Here is a 26985-nt window from a genome sequence, read left to right on the forward strand (position 1 = left end):
CAAGTCTAGGGGATCAAGTCAATAAGCAGCACCCCCCCCCCCATGTCCTCTGTATCAGCTCCTGCCCACATGTTCCTGGCCTGTTTGAGTTTCTGTCCTGACTTTCTTCCATGATGAACAGTGCTGTGTCAGTATAAGCCAAATACACTCTTTCCTCACCAACTTGCTGTTTGATCATGCTGTTCCATTATGGCAACAGTAACCCTAACTAAGACAGTAAGTATAACTTGTCAGTCTATATACTTACTTATACTCCTTTATAATAGCTGTACATAAAGGTTTAGCTCGTATATTCCACATACTAAAAATATTAAGGCATAAAAGATCAACAAAATTTTGAATAAATTTAGAAAATCTACTTGAGTTCTGAATTTAAAAATATAGAATAATTTAGAAAACATATTCCAGTAGTTACATCCTGAAACAAATAGAAATAATGGGGTTGGGGATTTAGCTCAGTGGTAGAGCGCTTGCCTAGCAAGCGCAAGGCCCTGGGTTCGGTCCCCAGCTCCGAAAAAAACAAAAAAACAAACAAACAAACAAAAAAAAACAAATAGAAATAATGCTAGCAAAATACTGTTAACAGTTTTTTTTAACTTGATATATATTCAACTTTAAATTGACCTTCATTTTTAATTTAAGAAGCACTCCACTTGGTACTTCACTCTTTGTTACAAAAAAAGTGATACTGAGAATTGTATTATTTAAAATTTTTCTACCTCTGATTAAAGAGTTTAAATGATGAAGTAGTTGTCTGGAGGTGAGAATCCTTACTAGACACAAACAATCTTATTTAGTATATCCTGGCATTTTAGCAAAGCATTTTAAACACTTCCTTTTCTGCCTATCTGAACTAAAAGGAGAAAAGATAAAGAATAAACAATCAGGTTACGGGGCTTCTTTAAAAACTTGGTGGGGGATACTCTGTCCAGGGTAGCAGATAGGCTAACTGCAAATTTTCACCTCTCCCTCCATTTTTCCAGGCCAAATCCCCATTCTCATTCTTAGAGCTGTAGCACACCACCTGTTGTGGCCTCTATACACTCTCTGTCTCCATTTCTAGGGAACTAAACAGATCCTGCTTTTGTCCCTCTTGTGGATCCCCAACTTAGACCTTCCCCATTCCTAAATGTCAGATTCCAATATCTATCTAACACAGTTTACCTGGAACCCCCAGTGACCACACCAATCAAGATCCCAGAAGAATTCTCTATCAGCTAATAAGAGCCAGAAAAGGTAGCAGAAACCAAGGAACAAAACATGAACCCAACAAAGACAAAAACAGATGTCTGCACCTAGAATTACAATCTTCTAAAGCCCAGATGTTTAGACATCAAAATAAAACACAATTAATAGTAGCCAGGACAAGATGTCTCTGCACCAGAGCCCAGCAACCCTATTACAACAGACCCTAGATATTGTAACATAGATGAAACACAAGAAATAGACCTTAAAATGCCCTTTATTAATATGTTAGAGGTCCTCAAGGAGGCCATGAATAGGGTCGTTAAAGAATCTATGGGACTGGAGAGATGGCTCAGTGGTCAAGAGAACTGACTGCTCTTCCAGAGGTCCTGAGTTCAAATCCCAGCAACCACATGGTGGCTCATAACCATCTGTAACGAGATCTGATGCCCTCTTCTGGTGTGTCTGAAGACAGCTACAGTGTACTCATATATAATACATAAATAAATCTTAAAATAAAAAGACTCTATGAAAAGCCAAGTAATGCATGGCACATGCCTTTAATCCCAGCACTTGGGAGGCAGAGGAAGGCAGATCTGACTCTATGAGTTCAAGGCCAGCCTTGTATAGAAAGTAAGTTCCAGGATAGCCAGGGCTATACAGAGAAATCCTACCTCGAAAAATCCCAATAATTAATAATAATAATAATAATAATAATAATAATAATAATAACCAACAAAGAAAATTCAAACTGCAGGAATTTTGGAATTCAAACAGGAACCTCAGAGGCAAGCCTCACTAACAGAATACAAGAGACAAAAGAAAATCTAAGATATTGAAGACTGAATAGAAGAAATGCAAAGTTTGTTCCAAAAAAGTGTTAAATCTTTTTTTTAAAGTGTTAAATCTTTAAAAAAAAAGTATCCTGGCACAAAACATCCCAGAAATCTGGGATACTATGAGAAGAACAAATCTAAAAATCGTAGGAAAATAGGGAAAAGAAATCCAAGTCAAAGGCACAGAAAATATTTTCAACAAAATCATAGATGGAAATTTCTGTAACCTAAAGGAGATGTCTATCAAGGGACAAGAAACATACAGAACATCAAATAGTCTGGATCATAAAAGAATTTCCCTTCAGCACATAATAATCAAAACAGTAAATGTAAAGAACAAAGAAAGAATATTAAAAGCTGCAAGGGAAAAAAAAACAAGTAACATATAAAGACGCCTGACTGCTCAATGGAGAGTGTACAAGCTGAAGAATCTGGGAGGATGGTTACAGGCTCTAGAAGAGTAAATGTGTCAGCCCAGACTATTACACTCAGCAAAACTATCAATTACAATAGATGGAGAAAATAATAGATTCTAGGATATATCCAAAATTAAACAACATCTATTTACAAATCCAGCTGTAAAGAAGATACTATAAAGAAAACTCCAACCTAAAGAGATTAATGCACCCAACTAAATAGAAAGAATCAATAAGCCCAGACCAGCAACTCAAAAGAGGACACATATACCACCTACACCACCACCACCACCACCACCACCACCACCACCACCACCACCATCACCACCGCCACCACCACCACCACCACAACAACTATAACAAAAACAAAATAACAGATATCAGCAAACATTGCTCATTGATATCAATGGTCTCAATTGCCCAATAAAAGACACAGGCTAACAGAATGGATGCAAAAACAGAATCCATCATTCTGCTATATCCAAGAAACATAGCTCAACATCAAGGATAGAGATCACACAGAAAAAAAGGATGGAAGAAGATATTTGAAGCAAATGAATTAGAGAGCAAACCAGTGTATCTATTTTAATATCTGAGAAAAATGGATTTCAAACCAAAGCTAACGGACCTCAAGCCAAAGCTAATCAGAAAAGATAGGAAAGGGCATTGTATAATCAAAGGGAAAAAATCCACCAAGAGGACATTGCAATTATTAAATCTATGCGCCAAACACAAGGGTCGTTAATAAAAGAGCATTAGTACAGCTTATGTCACATACTGACTCTCACACACTGATAGTGGGAGAATTCAATACCTGACTCTTGCCAATAGACAGGTCATCCCCAACAACAAAAAACTACACGTAGAAATGCTGGTGTTAACTGACTTATAAACCAAATAGATAAAACAGATATTTATTGAACATTTCACCCAGACACAAAAGAATATAACTTGTTCTCAGCACATCATAGAACTATCTCCACAATTGGCCAAATACTCAGACACAAGTAAGTCACAATAGATAGGGAAAAATGGAAATAATGTTTTGCATACATCTGACTACCGCAGATTAAAGGGGGACATCAAAAACAAGAGAAAGCTTACAAATTCCTGGAAACTGACCAACACACTCTTGATTGAAAATGAGTCAAGACATAAATGAGAAACTTTCTAGAATTAAGTGAAAACAAACACACAACATACCTAAACTTAGGGGACAGAGTGAAAGTGGTTCTGAGGACAAGTTCATAGCACTACATGCTTATATAAAAAATTGAGGGGCTGGAGAGATGGCTCAGCGGTTAAGAGCACCCGACTACTCTTCCAGAGGTCCTGAGTTCAATTCCCAGCAACCACATGGTGGCTCACAACCATCTGTAATGGGATCTGATGCCCTCTTCTGGTGTGTCTGAAGACAGCTACAGTGTACTTATATATAATAAATGAATAAATCTTTAAAAAAAAATGGAGAGCTCTCCTACCAGTCACTTACCAGCACACCTGACAGTTCTAAAACACAAAGAATTATACCCAAAAGGCATAGACAGAAATAATCAAACTTGAGGCTGAAATCAATAAAATGGAAACAGAAAAATGCACAGAATCAATGAAACAAAGAGTTAGTTCTCCGAGAAACATCAAGATTGACAATAACGTAAAATAACTAAAAGGTGAAGAGAGAAAATCTCAACTAACCAAATAAGAAATGAAAAGGAGGGGCTAGAGAGATGGCTCAGCGGTTAAGAGCACCCAACTGCTCTTCCAGAGGTCAGGAGTTCAAGTCCCAGCAACCACATGGTGGCTCACAACCATCTGTAAAGAGATCCGATGCCCTCTTCTGGTGTTTCTGAAGACAGCTACAGTGTACTTATATATAATTAATAAATAAATCTTTTAAAAAAAGAAATGAAAAGGAGGACATTAAAAGCAGACATCAAGGAACTACAGAGAATCATAAAACATACTTAAAAACCTGTACTGTAGCCTGGAGAGATGGCTCAGAGGTTAAGAGCACTGACTGCTCTCTTCCAGAGGTCATGAGTTCAATTCCCAGCAACCACATGGTGGCTCACAACCATCTGTAATGGAATCTGATGCCCTGATGCTCTCTTTAGATGTGTCTGAAGACAGCTACAATGCACTACTCATATACATTAGATAAATAAATAAATCTTTAAAAATGAAAACAAAACAAAACTGTACCCTACCAAATTGGAAAACCTAAAAGAAAAGGATAATTTTCTTAATAGATACCACTTACCAAAATTAAATCAAAATCAGCTATAACCCCTAGTAAAATAGAAGCAGTTAATTAAATATCCCTATGGTCTTAGTTAGGGCTTTATTGGTGGGAAGACACCATGATCAAGGAAATTCTTTTTTTTTTCTTTTCTTTTTTCCGGAGCTGGGGACCGAACCCAGGGCCTTGTGCTTGCTAGGCAAGTGCTCTACCACTGAGCTAAATCCCCAACCCCGATCAAGGCAATTCTTAGAAAGGAAAACATTAAATTTGAGACTGGCTTACAGTTTGAGAGATTCAGTCCATTACTGTCATGGTGGGAAGCATGGCAGCATGCAGGAAGACATGGTGCTGGAGGAGTCAAGGGTTTTATATATTGATCCAAAGGCAGCAGAAGGGGACAGGAATGTGTTTCACATCAGGTGAAACTTGAGCATTTAAGGCCTTAGCACCTCACCTTCTCAGTGACACACTTCCCCTAACTAGGTCACACCTTATCCAAGAGAGCCACACTTCCTCCAACAGGGCCACACCTCCTAATAGTGCCACTTCCTACAGGCCAAGCATCCAAACACATGAATCTATGGGGACCATACCTATTCAAACCACCACACCAACCAAAAACTTATTTACACTGGAGTCCCCAGGCTGATGCTGGGGATCTTCCTCAATCCCTCTCTACTCTATTCACAGAGTCAGAAAACTGAATCCAGAGCTTGCAAATAAGACTGGAGTCTACCCAGTCTCTTCCCCGTCTCTGCCTCTTAAGAATTAAAATTATAGGAAGGCTGCCATTCCCACCTGGCATTTACATGGGGATCCAAATTCCAGGATTCACACTTTTGGCTTGCACAGCAAGTGCTTTAATTGCTAAAATATTCCCTAGCCTTACCTTTTCATCTAAGCTCATTTCAGAACAAATACAACATGTACTAAAAATAAAAAAGTCACCGGTTTGTCCCATTCAAAACAACAACAACAACAACAACCGCCATCATATGAAACTTCATTGAAATAAATGCTTACTTGAAATGGCTGGTTTGGAACTTGATATCTCTCCAACAAAGATCAACTCATCATCATCATCATCATCATCTTTATTTTGACTTTCTTCTACTTTCTGCTGCCATGGTTCCAACTCTTCTTCTTCACATTCCATGATAAGTTCAGCCATTTTTGAATTATCTAATTTCCAAGAAGAGAGATAGAACCCTTATATATTTTTCTTGTATTTTTATTAAATTGGTTATTTCTTACATTTCAAATGTTATTCCCTTTCCCAGCTTCCTATCCATCAGCCCCCTAACTCCTCCCCCTCTCCATCCACCTCCCATTACCGCCCCCCAATAATCCCGTACACTGGGGGTCCAACCTTGGCAGGACCAAGGGCTTCCCCTTACACTGGTGCCCCTACAAGGCTATTCACTGCTACATATGCAGTTGGAGCCCAGGAAGAATCCTTATATTTAAAAGGAAAAACTACTTATCTGTGATAGAAAGTATACTAATTAAAGATCAACTTTAATAATCCTAAAGGAAGCTACTGAATAACTACATAACAACTATGAATTGATAGTCATAGGTGGTATATCATATAGAAAGAATAAACTGAGAAAACAACCTATAATATCTAAATCCTCAGTGCAATGGCATACTCCTGAAACCCTACCTACCATTCATTCAGGAGGTTGAAGTAGCGGGATGACATTTTTGAGGACAGCCTGCTCTACACATGAAGCCCTATCTTGAAACAAAACGAGTCAAAATTGACTAGGTAGCTAGAAGATTGGGGACAGCAGTTGAGTTACAGTGGTCAAATTTTTATTTTTTTAGGTTTTTGATATGTTTTGTTTGCATGTATGTTTATGCTCCACATGTATGCAATGCTTGCAGAGGCCAGAAGAGGGGGTGGATCATCTGGAATGGGATTTACAGACAATAGTAGTTGGCAGCCAAGTGGGTTGTAGGAACCAAACTGGAGTCCTCTGGAAAAATAAATAGTGCCCTTAACTGCTGAGCCATCTCTCTAACTCCAGGTAACCAAAAATTTAAGATAAAAATCTAGTCAAACTAAGTTTATGCTATATGACTAGGATATAATTATATGTACAAAAAGGAGAGTATATAATCATTTCCTGAAACAAAAAGCCATCACTTGTATTTTACAAAGGAAATAAACCAAAAATAAGTGGTAATTATATTGGAAGGAGGAAAAACTGCATATTAGGGTACAGAATGAAAAACACTTCCTCCCCCAAGATACTAGGATAGTAATAGGGAAAATAGAAAAGCTTATCCCATTCTAGTTCTCATCTGAAGAAATTAAACAAAGAATGTACTGCAAATACTACCAGTTCTGAATAATCACACAGATCATAACAATCACAAGTATTTTAAAAATCTAAGAATAAAAAAAAGTAGCAAAAATAGATATGGACAACTAGTGCAACAAAAATTTGAGGAAAGCCTCTACTGTGAAATATCAAAGCAATAGGACAAGTTAAAAGACCTTAATCAAAACAGATAATAAAAAGGACAAGAGAAATTAAAACAATATGATGAGATTCTTTTAGAGAAATTTGACAAAATGTAATAACAAGGGCTACAGAGATGGCTCAGTGGGTAAAGGTGCCTATTGCCCCAGCCTAATGACCTGAGTTTGACTTCCTTGATCATGCCATGGAAAAGTGGAAGGAAAAGGGCTCACAAAAGTTATCCTCTGACCTCCACATGTGTGCACACACATAGTATACACATACATAGCAATAACAATAAAATAAAATTTAAATATATAAACAATAACATTAAGAAAATGATAAACAAATCAGGTGATACTAACTAAAATGTATCCTAAAAGCAAAAGTTGAGTGTATGTGGGAGTGAAACACACACACACACACACACACACACACGAACACGAACACAAATGATACATTTTTTTCTGCTATGAATTTTTTATTGCATATTTTTATTTATATTTTAATTGCATGTTTTATTTACATTTTAAAAGTTATCCCCTTTCCTGGTTTTCCCTCCAGAATCCTCCTATCTCATCTCCCCTCCCCTGATTCTGAAAGGGTGCTCCCTCACCCACCCACCCACTCACTCCCACCTCTCTGCCCTGACATTCCCCTATACTGGGGCATAGAACCTTGACAGGACCAAGGGCCTCTCCTCTCACTGATGCCCAACAAGGCCATCCTACATATGCAGCTGGAGCCATAGGTCCATACCTGTGTACTTTTTGGATGGTGGTTTAGGCCCTGGGAGCTCTGGGGGGTGTGGTTGGTTGATATTGTTCTTTTTTTTTTAATTATTAACTTGAGTATTTCTTATTTACATTTCGAATGTTATTCCCTTTCCCGGTTTCCGGGCAAACATCCCCCTAATCCCTACCCCTCCCCTTCTTTATGGGTGTTCCCCTCCCCATCCTCCCCCCATTGCCGCCCTCCCCCCAACAATCTAGTTCACTGGGGGTTCAGTCTTAGCAGGACCAAGGGCTTCCCCTTACACTGGTGATCTTACTAGAATATTCATTGCTACCTATGAGGTCAGAGTCCAGGGTCAGTCCATGTATAGTCTTTAGGTAGTGGCTTAGTCCCTGGAAGCTCTGGTTGCTTGGCATTGTTGTACATATGGGGTCTCGAGCCCCTTCAAGCTCTTCCAGTTCTTTCTCTGATTCCTTCAACGGGGGTCCTATTCTCAATTCAGTGGTTTGCTGCTGGCATTCGCCTCTGTATTTGCTGTATTCTGGCTGTGTCTCTCAGGAAAGATCTACATCCGGCTCCTGTCAGCCTACACTTCTTTGCTTCATCCATCTTGTCTAATTGGGTGGCTGTATATGTATGGGCCACATGTGGGGCAGGCTCTGAATGGGTGTTCCTTCTGTCTCTGTTTTAATCTTTGCCTCTCTATTCCCTGCCAAGGGTATTCTTGTTTCCCTTTTAAAGAAGGAGTGAAGCATTCACATTTTGATCATCCGTCTTGAGTTTCATGTGTTCTGTGCATCTAGGGTAATTCAAGCATTTGGGCTAATAGCCACTTATTAATGAGTGCATACCATGTGTGTTTTTCTGTGATTGTGTTTCCTCACTCAGGATATTTTCCAGTTCCAACCAACAAATGATACATTTTTAAAAATCAATTTTTCTTAAGACAAGAACTTACTATATAGTTTTTAGCTGATTTGGTATTTGATTTGTAGTCCATGTAATCCCTTGGTAATCCTCTTGCCTTGGCCTCCTAAATGTCAAGAGTTACATATGCCCCCATGCTCAGTTAGAAACAAAAATATAAAATTATTTTCCCAATTGCCCTGCTAGCCTTGTCCGACACCTCACCTTCTATTTTTCTCTTATGTTTTATATATCCTTTTGCACACTCTCCTCTTCCCATGTCCTTCTTTATCACCTATTTTTACCCTCTTAGTCTCCTTTTTTTTTGATTTTTTGCAAAATGTTTATTCTATTGATCCACTGCATTCATAAGTTGTTAACACTTTAAATGTTTATCATTTCTAAGTAACCCAGAATAAACACTTTTATCATAGATGTAGCTGACAATTATTAATACTTTCTAAAGCTCTCCCAAATGTTAGTACAGGTAGTTTTATTGTATGTTTCATCTAGCAGATATTTAGAAAAAAAAAGTATGTAGAAATAATTGTTTCCAACTAAGTAAATATATTATACCATGTTATCAATCCATCAAATCAAAAGCGCTCGCCAAGCTGAGTAATAAGTTACAAAGAAATAATAACTTGGGTTACACGGACTGTGCAGTGTTTCCAAAGCTCCTCTTAGTCTCCTTTATAGATAGTCTTGGCTGGCCTAGCAACGGCTATGAAGACCAGGTTGTTCTTGAACTCAGAGATCCACCTGCCTCTGCCTGTATGTGGTTTTTGGGGGTTCTTCTTTCTTCCACTCTTTTTATACCCTTTCAACTCCCTACCATTAAATAACAGGATATAGAGATTCGGAAAGGCAAGAGGTCCCTGAGTAAACTCAGGGGTTGGAAACAAGGTAACATTATCATTATATTACTTCCTGCTGATTAGGGGTGTTGAGTTCCTGGGGGCAAGTTTGATCTTCACCATCAGGATATCTAATTTTTTTTTGTTGTTGTTTCTTCTTTGCCCATGACTACTTAATAAACTGCAACCAACGACAGACAATAATACCAACAACCTACCATGTCTTCAGGTGGCCTACTATTCATATACCCTTTAAAATGTCTCCAGGATTCCAAGTGGCACACCATTGCAGAAACTATCTGCTGTTGCCAAAATCACACCCCTGCTAGAGCACATGATAAATCATAGTCAGCTGCTATGGATAATCTGAAGCAGCCCCACACCCCACACCTGAGATTACAACGATAACATATTCTTATATTTCTATGTTTTTAAAAAAGCCAAAATTCCAAAATTGTCATGCATCTGCCCCTGGAGCAGTGGGATTAAGCAGTGTACGTGTCCTCTAATTATTTTTAGTTGGGGGTTATGTATAAGATCATGAGCAACTTATGGAGGGTGGCTTTACTACTGAAGAAAAAGTCTCTCTGTCTACCAAGTAGTCTCATTAGCCCATCCCTCCATGCAAAAGTTTTCTTCTGTTTGAAGACATACATGAACTTTTCCCCCAGAAACAACTGCTTATAAGTCTTAAAGAGGGTTGGGGCCTCTGAACTTGTCCCCTATTAATCGCTTACAAATCCTGGCCAGATCTATGTTCTCTGGAGCTCATTCCCTAGTGATTACTATCTATAAAGCCTTGGGAGGGGTGAGACCCACTTCTTGGCAACCTTAACTGTGCAACTGTTAACTGTCTATGATTCCTTGGTGTAGTGCAGTGCTTCATGAACCCTCCTCTTAGGAACTGTTACCTGAGCCCCTCTTTGGTCAACCCTTTTTGTTTTACATTTATTTTTGAGGGCATTCTCTGTAGTAACAGTTTTTAGAATTTTGGAATTTTTGTTTCTTTAAAAAACAAGGAAATATGGGGGCTGGAGAGATGGCTCAGCAGTTAAGAGTACTGGGTGCTCTTCCAGAGATTTCATTTCAATTCCCAGCAACCACATGGTGGCTCACAACCATCTGTAATGGGATCTGATGCCCTCTTCTGGTGTGTCTGAAGACAGTGACAGTGTACTCATATACATAAAATAAATAAATAAATAAATCTTAAAAAGCTAAGAAATATAAGAATATGATTTTGTTTTAATCCCAGGTATAGGGCTTTTCTGGACTGTCCACAGCAGTTGACCATGACTTGACTCATGCTCTAGCAGAAGCATGGTTTTCCCAGCTGCCGGTAATTTCTGCAACTGTGTGATGTTTGGGATTCTGGAAACTTTTCAGAGGAGCCCAGATAAATGGGGTGGGTGCTTGTTGATAGTTTAGGGAGGTTGGTTGCAATTTGTTAGTATCCGTGGTCAAAGAAAAAAAACAGGGCTGGAGAGATGGCTCAGCGGTTAAGAGCACCTGGTTACTCTTCCAGAGATCCTGAGTTCAATTCCCAGCAACCACATGGTGGCTCACAACCACCTGTAAAGAGATCCGATGACCTCTTCTGGTGTGTCTGAAGACAGCTACAGTGTACTTATATATAATAAATGAATAAATCTTAAAAAAATAAAAAGAAAAAAAACAAAAGAAAAAAATTATATTCAAGGATTTTCCTAATTACTTTCTGCCCTCTATCCTTGTTTCTTTCCTATCTAGTGTTTGGGAGTGAAACCAGGGGGATAAAGGGTGGGGAAAATAAGAACCCACAAAGTAGCAAAGACAAGCTACAATTCTCATTCTATCATGACGGTCCAATGGATTGAACTCAAGTCACCAGGCTTGGTACCACTGAGTCATCTCACAATCTCAATCCCATCATTTGTTAAATGCCTATAAATCCTTGGGGGAGGATGTGGCCTCATGAATCCCCTCTTCTAGTAACCGTTAGCTCTCTATAAAACCTTGGAGTAGAAATGGAGTCTCAAGCCTTTTTCCCATTCTATGAAGAAAAGTCAAACTTGTATAGGTCTCCTTCAGGTAATCATAGCTGCTGACAGTTCAAGAAGGAAAATGCTGTAATTCCCAGATGTCAGGAGCCTTCATAGGAGAAGCTAATAACTAGCAGGTGATTTTCCTGAGATGAGTCTATCATGAATTATAATCCATGACAGATTTGCTCCAGTAGGCAAGGCCCATGAGAAATTCATTTTAGGAGAGTCCTGCTATTAATATGCTTTTCCTGTTATTAAACATATATAAAACAATCACTAGATATTAACACACTCTTTTGAGCAGATTTCTGTAGAACAATAAAGATGTACTATTGTCTTATAGTGATGCTATATAGACAAATAGATGACTTCTTAATTCTTTTCTTTTTTCTTTTTTTTCTTTTTTCTTTTTTTCGGGGCTGGGTACCGAACCCAGGACCTTGCGCTTCCTAGGCAAGCGCTCTACCACTGAGCCAAATCCCCAACCCCTGACTTCTTAATTCTTAATGATGATCTGATAAGAATTTCTAAAATTATATCAGTATTTATTAAGCTCTTTTATAGTGGGACTGCTATTAGGTCCTTTCTTATAGTCAAAACTGCAATAAGAATTCTGCAAGTCTCCCATAGGTTACCAGTTAATTGCCTCTTAGATAGTAAGCAGACATTCTACTACTTACAGCACATTTCAAGAGGTTGTAAAACAATTAACCAAAGGCCATAAAAGGGGATTTATTATAGGTGCTAAGACAAAAAATAAAATATTGGCTGGGTTTATCTATACAAACCTTTACTAATAACTAAGTTATGTTTTTTAATTCTCCTTGAACCTGTGGAGCTGAGGCAGGTGATTAATGTTTAGCTAGATAATTACTCCTAATGATTATGCATGTAAACATTATCTGTTGTAAACTTCATATTCGATTTATGGTTTGAATCTATGTGTAAGCTTGTGATGAACTTTTTACTATGTGATCATGTATTCTGAAAGATGTATAAGTGCCGAGGACAAGGAGAGGAGAGCAATTCTCCTTGTCCCGCATTTCTTAACATTTTCCTTATCCTGCTTTTTTGTAAGACTGACTCATCTCCCTTTTTCTTAGAAATACCCTTAATTCCCAATTTTCTTAGAAGCCCCTTTCCCCTTCCTTTTTCTTAGAAAACTTTCCTAGGAAACTTTTTAGAACTTAGAAATAAACACTAAAATCACTTTTCAAAGTGTCCCTTTTCCTTTCTGCAACTTTAACTAGCAGGTTCAAAGTTAGAGTTGTGCAGTTCCTGTGGAGATAGAACAAAGGCTGTAGCTTTAGGCTATAGATGTTAATTGCCTAATCCTCAGGCAAGAAAGTTTCTAGGACCTTTTAGAAGCTATCAACAAGCTTTAGTATAGTTAGAGAGCTAAAATGTCTGGAGGCCCTAAGTCTTTAAAGCTACACCTGAGTCTGACTCTGTGACTCATTTCAACATGCTCCAGGCCAGGAGACTCCTGGCACTCAGAGGACACAGTGTTCCACAACACTGTTAATTGTAAATGATGTTAAGGTATATCTTAGTATACATGAGTCCCTATAACCAAAAAAAAAAAAAAAAAAAAAGAAATAAAGAAAGAAAAAAGAGGAAGGATACCTACCACCAAGTCTGTCCACCTGAATTTCAGTACCAGGACCTAAATAGTAGGAGATAAATGATTCTCAGAACGTGTCCTCTGACCTCCTCATATGCCACATGCCTGCACACAAACACACACGTGCACACATAAGCACACATTCACTAAATAAAAGGGTGATGGGGGAGATGGAAGGCAGTCAAAGGAAAGCGCTCAGCGGATACAGCACTTACTATGTAAGCATGAGGATAAAGGTTCAGATCCCAGAGCCCACAAAAAAGCTGGGAAGATGAACTGGAAAGATGGTTCATCAGTTGAGAGCACTTGTTGCTCTTCCAGAGGCCTTGGACTCAGTTACCAGCACTCATATGGTACTCACATTCATCTGTAACTGTAGTTCACTGCTTTCAAATGGCAACAGGTACATATGTGGTACAAGATATACATGCAGGCAAAACATCCATACACATAAAATAAAATGTTTTTTTAAAAAAGGAAAAAATGCTGAGCATATATGGCAGCCGCCTGTAATTCCCTAAAATGTTATGCAGGATCTTCTAAGTTAAACACATAAAACATAATTCAGAGTTTCACATCTTTACATTCAATGTGTTTTCTTCTACCTCTAATCAATTAATTCTTCTACCTAGAATCATTTGTTCTATTATCAGAAATTCAAGATTTTAATATGACAGCTCAAACTTTTCACTATCTTTAATGCATCTTAACTGTACATGTTCCACATCAGAGGGAAGGACATATTATTTCTACTTTGTTTACTGCATATAAATCAGGCATTAATCTACAGGCTAAGAAATCTGACAAATTTAAAGAAACAAAGACAACTTGTGTTTATCGATAGTTTTAAAAAGTCACTTGTTCATACATATGATTTCTATCTTACATTTTTGTGTATGTGTGATGTATGTGCAGATGTGTGTGCTCATAAGAACCAGAGGAAAAACTCTCTCACTCTCTACTGTATTCTCTTGAGAAAGGATTTCTCGCTGAATGTGGAGCTAGGCTGGCTACCAATAATTCACTTTTCCCTGGCCCCTTTGTCAAATGCTAGGATTGCAGATGGAAACAGCCACACCTAGCTTTTTACACCAGTGCTCAGGATTTGAACTAAGAAAGAGTCTCATGCTAGTGCAGCAAGCAAGCAGTTAGCCAGTGAGTCAACTTCTTTGCCCATTTATTCATATTTTTTGTAGATCATTCACTTTTCATTATATTTATAACTTTAATCTAAGTAAATCTAAGTAAAAACTAAGTGTACTCACCTCTCAGTAAATCTATTGAAAAAAAGGTTATCAGTATAAATGCCATTCATGGGTTGTCAAGATGGCTCAGCCAGCAAAAGGCATTTGCCACTAAGACTGATGATATAAGTTTAATACCCAGGATCCAAGATGTAGAAGGAAAACCATCCCCAAGCTGTTCTCTGCACACACATGCACACACACACACACAAACAGGTAAGTAAGTAAATAAATAGATGTGATTTTAAAAATCCATATATGCTAGTATCAAAAGCAGAAATACTTACTTTTTTCTTGAACAGAGTTGTCTTTATCCATCAAATTGAAGAATCAACTAAAAACAAGCACCAAGATGCCAATTAATTTTATGAGTTCAAAATAATACTAAATACTGAAACATGAAACTTGAGTCAGAAATCTTTGAATCTAATTTCAATCTTAAGCAAACTTACCATATGACTCCTGAAAAGTTAACAGGCTAGGCCTTTGTTTTCCATCTTATAAATATCAGGCTGGTAGGGCTTCTTACTAATACAGGCACTTGTTGCCAAGTCTGAAAACATCACTTTAAGAAAGAACCAACTGGGGTTGGGGATTTAGCTCAGTGGTAGAGCGCTTGCCTAGGAAGCGCAAGGCCCTGGGTTCGGTCCCCAGCTCCGAAAAAAAAGAACCAAAAAAAAAAAAAAAAGAAAGAAAGAAAGAACCAACTTCTGCAAGTTGTCCTCTGATGTGTGCAAGTATGCACATACCCATACACATGTGTATACACACACACACACACACTCACACACACACACAAAATCATTTTGATATCTTTGAACTCAAAAGTTGAAGCCTTATCATATTAACCTATGTTGGCTTTCATATTTCTTATATTTTCATGTTGTGATTTTGCATCTACTAGGGTCAGGGTTGTTTTTTCACCTGGTGTTGTGTGGATATCTTGGGAGTGATTGGTGTGTGTGTGTGTGTGTGTGTGTGTGTGTGTGTGTGTTAATTAAATAAAAGTGATAGTGGACTGGGGAGATAGTTCTTTTCTGTACAGTCCTTGCCCTTCAAGTATGGGACCTGAGTCTTATCACCAGAACCAACAGCATAAAAACATGCACTTGTAATTCCAGAGCTGAGGAGGCAGAGTCAGGAGGACTCCTGGAGCTTGTTGTCCAACCAGTCTGTCCTAGTTGGTGACCTTGTTTCAAGGAGGTAGATGGAATTTCTGAGGATGACACCTGAGGTTGGCCTGTGACTTTCACATGCATCCACATATATACATTCACAGGTGCACCTGTACACACAAATACAATGCATAATAAAAATTAAAATAAGGGGCTGGGGATTTAGCTCAGTGGTAGAGCGCTTGCCTAGGAAGCGCAAGGCCCTGGGTTCAGTCCCCAGCTCCGAAAAAAAGAACCAAAAAAAAATTAAAATAAAATATGTAGCACTAGGGGCTGGGGAGATGGTTCATCGGTTAATGGTTAAGAGCACTGGCTGTTCTTCCAAATGTACTGAGTTTAATTACCACCAATCATGTGGTGGGTGGTTTACAACCATCTATAAAGGGATCTGATGCTCTCTTCTGGTATGCAGGCGTACATGTAGATAGGGCACTCATATACATAAAACAAATAAACCTTAAAAAAAAAAGAAAAACCACAAAACAACATCCAGGCATGGCTGCTTATAGCTGTATTCCCAACCGCAAATGGAGACTGTTTATAGGCATTTAAGATTTTATTTTTGTGGTGTTGGTGATCAAATTTAAGGCTTTATATGGGCTAAGCTAGTGCTTTTCCATAAGCAACTTATTCCAGCCCTAATTTGGACCTTTAAAAACAGGTGTTACATTAAGATAATCAAAAATTTGAGGGCTGGAGAGATGGCTCAGTGGTTAAGAGCACTGACTGCTCTTCCAGAGGTCCTGAGTTCAAATCCCGGCAACCACATGGTAGCTCACAACCATCTGTAATGAGATCTGATGCCCTCTTCTGGTGTGTCTGAAGATAGCTACAGTGCGCTTACATTAAAAATAAAAAATAAATAAATATTTTTAAAAAAAGATTTATCTCAGTGGCAGAGCGCTTGCCTAGCAAGCGCAAGGCCCTGGGTTCGGTCCCCGGCTCCGAAAAAAAAAGAAAAGAAAAAAATTTGAATAGCTTCATTAAAAAGAATTTCAGTTTAAATTATATCTTCAGTTCTCATACACACACCATATAGTCTACAATTTCTACCTCCTCCCCCAAATAATCTTGGTTATAGCTAGATGTGGTGGCATTTATGTGTAATCCCAGAACCTGAGAGGGTGGGGCAGGAGAATCATGAATTACAGGCTTGGCTATGCTACATAGGAAGGTTCAGGGTTATCAGTGAAACCCTGGCTTGGAAAATCAAGAGCTAGTTTGTAGCTCAATAAGAGAATTTGTTCAGCATGCACAAGAGCCCAATACTTAGGATTGGGAGGAAAAAGGAGGCGTCTCAGCTCCTAAAATGCATTAGTTAGGCTAGGCAGATGGCTCAGTAAGTAAAGACACCTGCCGCCAAACCTGATTATCTGAGTTCAATTCTTGGAGCTCACAAAATGGAAGGAGAGAACCAACTATGTAAGCTGTCCTTTAACCATTACATGAATGTTCTGGCACATTTGTGTATGCACCAGGCTGGCCTTAAACTTGCAATGATCTTCCTGCTTCTGCCTCCCAACTGCTAGGATCAAAGATCTGCACCATCATACCTTGATGCTTTTCATTTTTCTAGATATAAAAAGAGTATCATGTCTAAATTGTTAGCATGTGTGAAAGTCAGAAGACAACCTAAAGGATTTGGTTCTCTCCTTCTACCATATGGGCCCCTGGGATTGAACTCAGGTTGTCAGCTTTGGTGGCAGCCATTATGTCACCTTCCTAGCTCCAGAAAGACAAAGTCCTCCCTGAAAGTAGAAAGAAAAAAATTATTCAGCTATAACTAGTATATACAAACTGACCCCTAGTACTTCAAAAAAAAATTCTGCATGGTTCTAAATGTTCTCCTAGAAAAATAAAATAAATAAGTGGAAGAAAAGGAAGGCATAGAATTCTATATCTCTCCCCATAATAAAAAGGTAATGCTAAGTGGTGAAACATCGGTCTGAAAAGGCCAGCCTATATTGGAAATTTTAGCAAACTGGAGCCATGGGACTGAATAGGAAAAGCTGAAGTTGGGAATTCATTATCAGAACTCTTTCCAATACTCTTCTGCAGTTTTTCAACATTCTTAGAGTAGTATTATTCAAATACTAAAATGTACCAAAAAAAGTCTTTTAAAAATGTTGAGACAAGGGGCTGGAGAGATGGTTCAGAGGATAAGAGCACTGACTGCTCTTCCAGAGTTCTGCGTTCAATTCCCAGCAGCCACATGGTGGCTCACAACCATCTGTAATGAGATCTGAGGCCCTCTTCTGGCCTTCAGGTATATATGCAGTCAGGATGCTAGATATATAATAACATAAATCTTAACAAAAGAAACATGATTTTTAAAAATTGTAGAGACAGGAAATGAGTAACACTTCTTAAAAATATTAGGTGAGCCTCCTTGCTTTTCTTTCTCTGGCACTTTGAGATGCCTATTAAAAATGAGGCATTATTTAACGAATTGAACCTTAGGTAAAAGCCAGAAGTCATTGTCTTAAGAACTGGTTTTAAGATGCACCTAACCCTCAAGAGACTGGAGGCCCCAGGGAGTGGGGAGGTATAGTGGGGTGGGCATGGGGGGATGAGGACATCCTTGTGGAGATGGGGAGAGGAGGAATGGTATGTGGAACAGTCAGAGGGTGGACCGGGAAGGGTATAAAATCTGGAGTGTAAAAATAGATTAAATAAATTTTAAAAAGAACTGGTTTTAAGGTGACAGGCATGAGGGCTCTTAGCTGGAATCCCTGTATTTTGGAGGCTGAGCCAGCAGGATCAGAAGTTCACAGATGGTCTCAGTTACATATCAAATATAAGGCCTGGGCTATATGGGACCTTCTCAAAGACAAAAACAAATAAACCAAAACAGCAAGAGTTCTGTGAGACTGGCCCAGCAAGTAAGGGGGGCTGCTCGTCAAACTGATGACCAGAGATCCACCTGCGGGATCTATACAGTAGAAGGTAAGAAATTACTACTACCACGCTGTCATCTGACCTTCAAACTATACACACGCGTGCCCGCACACACATGCACACACACACACACACACACACACACACACACACACACACACTGTAATTTTAAAAACCACCACAACTGGCTCTATTCACTGACCACATAACCTCTTGAAGCTATTTCTTCACCTTCAAAACAGTTCTCTAATACCTTACAACCCTGTGAAGTGGCGGCATCATGCGAGCATTCAAATGTTATCACAATTATTAAAGCAAAGGCACAGATTAGATCCTTCACAGATAGAGTTTCTTCCTTTTAGTTCTCATTTTAAGATGGCTTGAATTATACTGTAACTCTTTAAGGCACCTCACAAACCTAGGGAACTTTTGTAGTTTAAAACTGGATTTATGTATCAAATATAGTTTTAGAGGCGCTAAAAGACACTGAAACTCATAATCCAACCTTCAAACAACAAAACGAAAAAATTTAGCTCATAGACTTAAAAAAAATTTGCTAATCCTCCCAAACAAAGAGAGGTCCTTGGATAAAGGTCTCCCACATTTGGAAGAAACTGGTTCACTTCACATTAAGACTTCTTCCTAAAAGAATTCAAACTTGAGGAGCATTGAAAGGAACTCCCATGTTTGCAGCAGGTTTTCCTCCTCCGAATGAAATGCTTTCCCCATTGCTTAAAAACGAAAAATCCTGCACAGCTCACTGAAGGAAAATCGTTCATCTAAGTCCACGTCTCTCCCATCTGGGTTTTTTTTTTTTTTAAATCTAGAATCTAGACTCTAGACAATAACCCGAAGAGAGCAAGATTTCTTTGACAGAGGAGGGCAGTCCCTTTGGGAAGAATCGGGGTACTAGCACAGGAAAACCGCTAGCAGTCCTGGGCAAGAACTTAAGGGCCGCAGGAGCCCGAGGCTGGAAAGTTCGGCATGCCCATCAGCCTTTCCCAAGACTGAAGAGATCGGGGGACAGGAGGGTCCCGTCGCTATCCAATGTACAAAAGAGCAGCAGGAGCTGACTCCAGAAAGCCAAGCCAGAGAGGTATTGGGGGCCGGACTGCCTCCCAGGCCTGGGGAGCCCAAGCTACCGCCGACCGGGGCCCACGAGGCCACCCATGCACAGTCCAGGCCTGGGAGGCGGCCGCCGGCGATCGCCAGGAGCAGCCCAAGATTCGCGTTGCTCAGGCGACCTTCCCCTCCCGGTGGCCCGAAACAAGATGGTGGGCCACGCACGATCGGGCTTCGGGTCTCTACTATCCAGGGCACGGAAGCCCTGGGCGCATATCGCGGCTACTTTCCTCACCTCTGAAGCCGGGAGGCGCGGAGTGGCTTACCCAGACCGCTGCAGGACGTCCGGAGCTCAGAGAAGGAGGAGGAGCAGCGGGTGGAAGAGAAGAAGGAAGGACAGGAGGAGGGGGAAAGAGGGGCGAGAAGGGGAGGAGGCGGAGCGAGAAGGGAGGGGCGCCGAAACACCGGTTGCCTGCCACTCAAATGGCGGCGGCAGTGACCACAGCAGGAACCCTGGAGACATCCAGCGCCAAATGAGCTACTGTTGCCAGAACGCCCCAGAATATAACAGGACGCACTGCCTGATGGGAAAACCGCCACCCCCCCACCCCCACCCCCGAACGTGTACATCCGGGCGCCCTAGTAACTGCCCAGCTGGCCATTGATGAGTGCTAGCATGTGCACTGCCACAAGCAGCCTCGAAGGCCCTGATCCGGAGACCGGGATACCGGCCTTGGGAAAGCAGAACAGCACCATGAGAACCATCAGCCATGCTGCTGCTAACCCTGGGCGGTAACCCCAAAGCAGAGGTCCAGATTCTGTCTGAGCGCATGCGAATACAAAATCTGCGATCGCCCTGGGAATTAACATTAAAAGTACCAATTTTTAAAAACACCAGACTTGATATACCTTTCATGTTTTAACAGAAAAGACGAATTAAATCGACTTGTTTCAGTCATTGGCTGATGGTACCCACGGTTATTTTAAACACAAATTTGTTTTCCTCTTTTCACTCCTGTCATATAGTCTTGTAGTTATATAAACTGTTTTTTTTTAATTTACAAGAAAAAACTTTCTAAAATACTGCTTACATAATAATTTTCTTTTTAAAATTTTTTTTGTTGTTAGTTTGATTGTTTTATGGGGTTTGTTGTCAGTGGTAGTTGGTTTTGTTTTGGTTTGGTTTTTGTGTTCTGTTCTTGATTTGTTCGTTTGTTTCTGTTTCCCCTGACACGGGGTTTATCTGTGTAGCCCCAACTGTACTGGAACTTGCTATGTCCACCAGACTGACCTCAAAATCAGAGATCTACCTGTCTTTGCTTCCAGAGTGCTAGGATTAAAGGCAGCTGACACCAGTCTGGCTCACCACAGCCATTCTTACATATCAACTTTCTAAATCTTGTCTTTTAAACAGCGTTTCCTATCGTCCCTACCTCCTTCTTTGGTGTGACTTAAAGATAGGACCTGCAACTCAAGTGATTCTGCTTTGGCACCTCCAAGCAAGTTAATTAAGAATCTGGGTGGGCTTCTCCAATGGTGGTATCCCACACTTTTTATCTGCGCTCAGGAGGCAGAGGCAGGCAAATCTCTGAGTTCGAGGCCAACCTAGGCTATTATGGGAGTTCCAGGACAGCCACAGCTACACAGAGAAACACTGTCTCAAAAAGGCCAAAATAACATAAAAAATCTGGGGCCTGTGAGATGGCTCAATAGATGAAAGTCATCCCTGAGACCCACATGGTAGTGGTAGCGTGCAGGGGAGAACAGAGTTCCTCAAATTATCTTCTGATCTCCACATACAAACCTTAGCATGAACATGAAACACACACACACACACACACACACACACACACACACACACACACACACACACCATACTAGGCTTCCTGTAGCAGAATTTTTAGCAGAACCACTGTTTCTAGCACAAACCTGGAGGGATGGCACCTAGGCTCTGAAGTAGCCTTTTGTCAGTGACTGTTATCAAAATGTTATGGGACTATTCATTTAAAGGATTCTCAGAGTCTTTGCATAACTTAGTCCCTAGACATACCTGACAAACCAGGATGTCTAGCATGGCTGAGAACCACTTCACAGGACCCTAAGCTCTGATAAAAGGTTTTGATACACATTAATTGACTTGCTAAAAGTGCCTTTTGTATAACAATAAGAAGTGCAGAAGCTGCTAGAATACAGGCCTTGAGAGGCTGATACCCCTGCTGCTTGAGAAGCCTCAACTCCTCCTGGAGTGTCTCCCACACCACCCATAACAGGGTAGTTTCTTCTGTAGAATGTTTCAATTTCCCCCCACAAAGAAAAGTCTGCTGCTTGGACCTAAAACTCACAGAGAAACAGGTCTCAACCAGTCAGTTTAGGGAGAGGCAGTTTTATGATGTGCCAATCAGAAGTACAGTGTTAAATTTTTTTCAAGAAAAAATGTTAGTGCTAGAAAATATGTAGCAACTACATTTATGTACAGGATGGCTGGATTCATCCTTACATTTTAGCCAATATAAACATCACCAAGCAACAGAATAGCAAATGTGTGGTCTGACATTCACATCTGTAATTCTTAGTGGCAAAAGAATCGCTTTTAGATTAAAAACTACCTATATGGATGAACATGTAGCAAGCTATTTCCAATTTTGCTTAACAAGAAAAATCTTTCAGTTGTTATTCTCACCGAGGTTTACAACTTGACTAACAATGAAATGCCCAGGAACTGTCAGAGGAATTATGATTACAAGAATATCTTGAGGGACTGATGAGTACCAGAGCTACTTATAGATACATTCTTACCCTCAGGCTTCCCTTCATATCTGCTGCCACTTTTTAACTCAGTATTTGCAAACCCCCTAGAGACTTGGCCTACAAAATAAACTAGGATGCCTCATGAAACTGCTGGATCTGTATGCTAGTGGAACATACTTAATCTCAGTTTGATCAAACCAACCATAAGAAAAATATTTTTGATACAGTTGGAAGCATATCTGAACATTGACCATCCATGCTATTATAAAAATAGTGTAATAATGATGTTGTTCTGTTTAGAGGTGTTGGGGAGCCTTTTACGTCTGAACCATATGCATTTACATAATCTATAAATATTTTTTCTGTTCTGTCATTTCTTTTATTGTGTCCTAGAAAGTACCCTTTGAAGCACCATCATTTTCGATTTTGATGAAGCACAATTCACCCACTGTTTTCACTCGTGTTTTTGTATTATAAATAAGAAACCAATGCCTAATCCAAACTCATGAAGTTTAAAACCTAGGTTGCCTACTTAATATTTTATACTTTAGAATTCTGACTAATGTTTCCCTTTCTTCAGTTTTTGTATAAGTTTGTATTAAACATTGGGCATGTTCCTCTCATATTTTCCTAAGCATCCTTCTTTTACTCCTCCCATCTGTGTCTCTCCTGCTCCCATTAATTCTTTTATTTCTATATTCATGCCATATATACATATTTAATTAATTAATTTATCAGAGACAGGGTCTCACTGGACCCAGTCTGACCCTAAATTCACATAGTAACTGAGGCTGTCCTTGAATTTTGGATCACTTTCAAGAATATGATCATTTTAAATTTGTTGTGTGTCAACAAATCTTGTTCCCCTAACTGGGATGCCTTGTCTGTCCTCAGTGGGAAAGGATGTACCTAGCCCTGCAAGTGACTTGATGTGCCAGGGTGGGTTGGTACAAGGTGAGGTTGGGAAGGGGGCTCGGCCTTCTGAGAGGAGAGGGGGAGGGGTGTATGACGGAGGAACTGGGAGGAGGGGGGCCTTTGACCGGGATGTAAAGTAAATCAGTAAATAAATGGAAAAGAGAGAATATGACACTTTTAACTATATTATTTATGATGATTCATTAATATAGGCAGTCATTTATCACCTTTTAGAATATTCTTCAATTTAATATTTTTGTTTGAGACAGGGCCTTACTATGTATTCCTGGCTGACCTGGAGTTTACTATGTAGCCCAACTTGGCCTTGAATTTACAGAAAACCACTTGCCTCTCCCTCTCTAGTGCTGAGTCTAAAGACTTGCCACCACCCCCAGCATGTTCTCCAGTTTTTTGTTCTTATTTTGAGTGCTTTATTGTTCTCTTTATTGAATTCTCTCTCCTGCTTGGTTAGGGTTACTCCTTTGTACTTTATTGTTTTGAAGATTGTTGTGAATAAGATCTGCTTTTCTCCCTTTCTTCTCACTGGATTGATTATTGGTGTCTAGAAAAGCTACTGTTTTTTGAGTGTTGAATTTATATTCTGATGTTTTTGACTTTGTTTATCAGCTCTAAAAGTCTTTTGTTGTAATATTTAGGATAGTCTAAATATAGGGTATTGTCTATGAAGTCATAATGTGACTTCTCTTCATTTCATTTTCTTATTGCCCTAGATAAATGTGTAAGTGCTGCATGACGGGAGAGTAGTGAGTGTAGACAACCTTGTTTTTTCCGAGTTTAGAGAAAATACTTTCAGTATACCTCCATGCAATAGAATGTTGACTTTGGGGTTGTTGTGTAAACCCTTTATTACATTAAGTCAGAGGTTTCCATATCATAAGCTATGCCCCTGAAGTCTTGATAGTTATGATTATGATTAGTTATTCTTCCTTTTTAAGGGATTTTTTTAAAGATTTATTTTTATTATTACTTATGTGTATGGGTATGTGTCTATGTGTGGGCATGTGCATGTGTCTGCGTGTCCATGGGATCTAGAAGAGGCCATCAGATCCCCCCAGAACTGGAGTTAGAGGCTGCTGTGAGCCAACAGACATGGGTCAGGGAACAGAACTTGGGTTCTCTGTAAGAGCGATGTGGACTCTTAATTGCTGAGCCACATATATCCAGCTCCCCGTCTTTCTTTAGAGCTATGTGAACATATGGATTTCTCAAATTTGCCTTAGATTGCTGACATTTGGAGTTACCGACAGTTGAGAGCTGGGAACTGAACTTGAGTCCTGGAAGAACAGCAAGTGCTCATAAAGTGAGCCATCTCTCCTGCCCATCTCTCCAGTGCTGATCCTTTAGTGTTGAATAGGATGAGCACTTGTACTGAAAGCTCTTTGACAGTTGATCATTTCTGTTCTGTAATGTAGCTTCTGATGTTGAATCAGGGACAAACTCTGGCTGAAGGCTTTCCCTGTGAAGTTTGTATCCAGTGTGATTTCCTTATGTTTTAGGAGACGTTAGTTTAGATTCAAGGCTTTATCACATTTTTTTCCCAACATAATAGTTTTACTGATTATTTGGAAATTTCATATGATGCATCCTGATTCACTTCCCAGTCCTCCCAGGTCCACGCCAACACAGTTCCCTTTTCTGAGTTCCCTTCAAGAAGAAGAAGAGAGAAAAACTACCAAGTCCAATTTGTGTTGCCCATATAGTCAAACTCCCAGTGGCCAGTCCCTTAAAGAAAACAGCCCTTCCCCACCCCACCCCCACCAGTAGCCATCAGTTGTGGAGAGCTACACTTCAGCATCTTTATCACAATTTGAGTTTTCCTCAAATACCTTCTTTCCCGTGTAGACTATTTCTTTTGGGGGGGGGGCTGTACGTCACAGAAACCTTCTATGTCTCTCATTCTCAACTGTGAGACTGCAGTCATTTTCCAGTAAGAGCTCTGTGGTGCCAGATAAAGGCAGACCAACCAGTAAAAGCTTTCCCACACCCATTACATATAATGCTTCCTTTCCCTTCCCCCTCTCCCTCTCCCTCTCCCTCCCCCTCCCCCTCCCCCTCCCCTCCCCTCCTCTCCTCTCTTCTTTCTTTCTTTCTTTCTTTCTTTCTTTCTTTCTTTCTTTCTTTCTTTCTTTCTTGAGAGATATTTTCTATGTAGCCCTGGCTGTCCTGGAACTCTCTGTAAACCAGGATGGCCTTGACTCAAAGATCTACCTGTCTCTGCCTCTGTAGCGCCCTATTGCCAACTTATATGGCCTTTTTTTCTAGTGTGAGTGCTCAGATGCTGTTAGAAGTGCAAGGTTTGAGAGATTTTGACACATTTAATACAGTCACAAGGGTTCTTTCCAGTGTGAATAAACCGATGCAAAAAATAAAGTGTAAATAAAGATGAAAATCTTATTGTGGTGGCTCAAGTGAGTTCTAGTTAAGCCTGCTCTATGTAGTGAGTTCCAGGCAAAACAAAGCTACTTAGCAAGATTTTGTTTGTTCTTTTGTATCCCGTGTTTGATCTTTGGCTACCCATCATATCTCTTGGCCTTTGTCAAACTAGAGACCCCTGCATCAGGCATTGTGTTTCTCCTTCTTTCTGGTCCCTCATATGAGCAGCAAATGTTGTAAAACACTGAACTGCCTCTCTATTCTTGAAGTAATAGTGTTTTGTTTGGTTCTTGTTTTTTTTTTTTCTTTTCTTTTTTTCAGAGCTGGGGACCGAACCCTGGGCCTTGTGCTTGCTAGGCAAGTGCTCTACCACTGAGCTAAATCCCCAACCCCTGTTTCTTGTTTTTTTCTTCTCTTTGTTTTAACTTAATTATTTTTTGAAATTATAATACAATTACATCATTTCCCACCTCCCCTTTCCTCCCTCCAACCCTTCATGTACTCTCTTGTGCTCTCTCTCAAATTCAGTCTCTAATTTTTAAATGTTGTTGCCGTTGTTGGTGGTGGTGGTAGTGGTGGTGGTGGTGTGTGCCTGTGTGTGTGTGTGTGTGTGTGTGTGTGTGTGTGTGTGTGTGGTGTTGTAACCTGTATATAATATAGATTTTCGCCCCAAACCCCGTGGGAGAGAGACCTCACCGCCTGGTCAGGTGGGCACTCCTGAGGCTGCAGAGCGGAGGAGACCACCAACACTGCCCACCCCTGCCCACATCCCTGGCCCAAGAGAAAACTGTATAAGGCCTCTGGGTTCCCATAGGGGAGGGCCCAGGAGCGGCAGGACCCCTGCGCCTGAGACACTGCCGGAACCTGAAGGAAACAGACCGGATAAACAGTTCTCTGCACCCAAATCCCGTGGGAGGGAGAGCTAAACCTTCAGAGAGGCAGACACGCCTGGGAAACCAGAAGAGACTGCACTCTGCACACACATCTCGGACACCAGAGGAAAACACCAAACGCCATCTGGAACCCTAGTGCACGGAAGTTCCGGAAAGGGCGGCGCAGATCTTCCCGGTTGCTGCCACTGCAGAGAGCTCATGGGCAGCACCCCGAGAGCAAACGTGAGCCTCGGGACCACAGGTAAGACCAACTTTTCTGCTGCAAGTGACCTGCCTGGTGAACTCAAGACACAGGCCCACAGGAACAGCTGAAGACCTGTAGAGAGGAAAAACTACACGCCCAAAAGCAGAACACTCTGT

At 40.2% G+C, this 26985-nt stretch overlaps 1 protein-coding gene across 11 annotated transcripts in view; it reads right to left on the reverse strand.

Moving 5' to 3' along the window:
* The window catches only part of Zfp280c (zinc finger protein 280C), a 91270-nt gene that overhangs the window by 43404 nt on the left and 20881 nt on the right, over positions 1-26985 (reverse strand). For 2 of the 11 annotated variants that reach the window (XM_039100526.2, XM_063279953.1), the window contains exons 3-5: positions 14828-14874; positions 13303-13338; positions 5703-5861 (exon numbers count right to left, since the gene is read on the reverse strand). In XM_039100526.2, coding sequence (XP_038956454.1) covers positions 5703-5861; positions 13303-13338; positions 14828-14858 — 226 coding nt within the window. In that variant the 5' untranslated portion in view covers positions 14859-14874. Of the gene's footprint in view, positions 1-5702; positions 5862-8843; positions 8919-13302; positions 13402-14827; positions 14881-14992; positions 19904-19970; positions 20236-26985 lie in introns of those variants that run through there. The other 9 variants (XR_005498448.2, XM_039100530.2, XM_039100528.2 and 6 more) reach the window with 9 other exon arrangements.

This window comes from Rattus norvegicus, chromosome X, assembly GCF_036323735.1.
Source record: "Rattus norvegicus strain BN/NHsdMcwi chromosome X, GRCr8, whole genome shotgun sequence".
Taxonomy (NCBI): domain Eukaryota; kingdom Metazoa; phylum Chordata; class Mammalia; order Rodentia; family Muridae; genus Rattus; species Rattus norvegicus.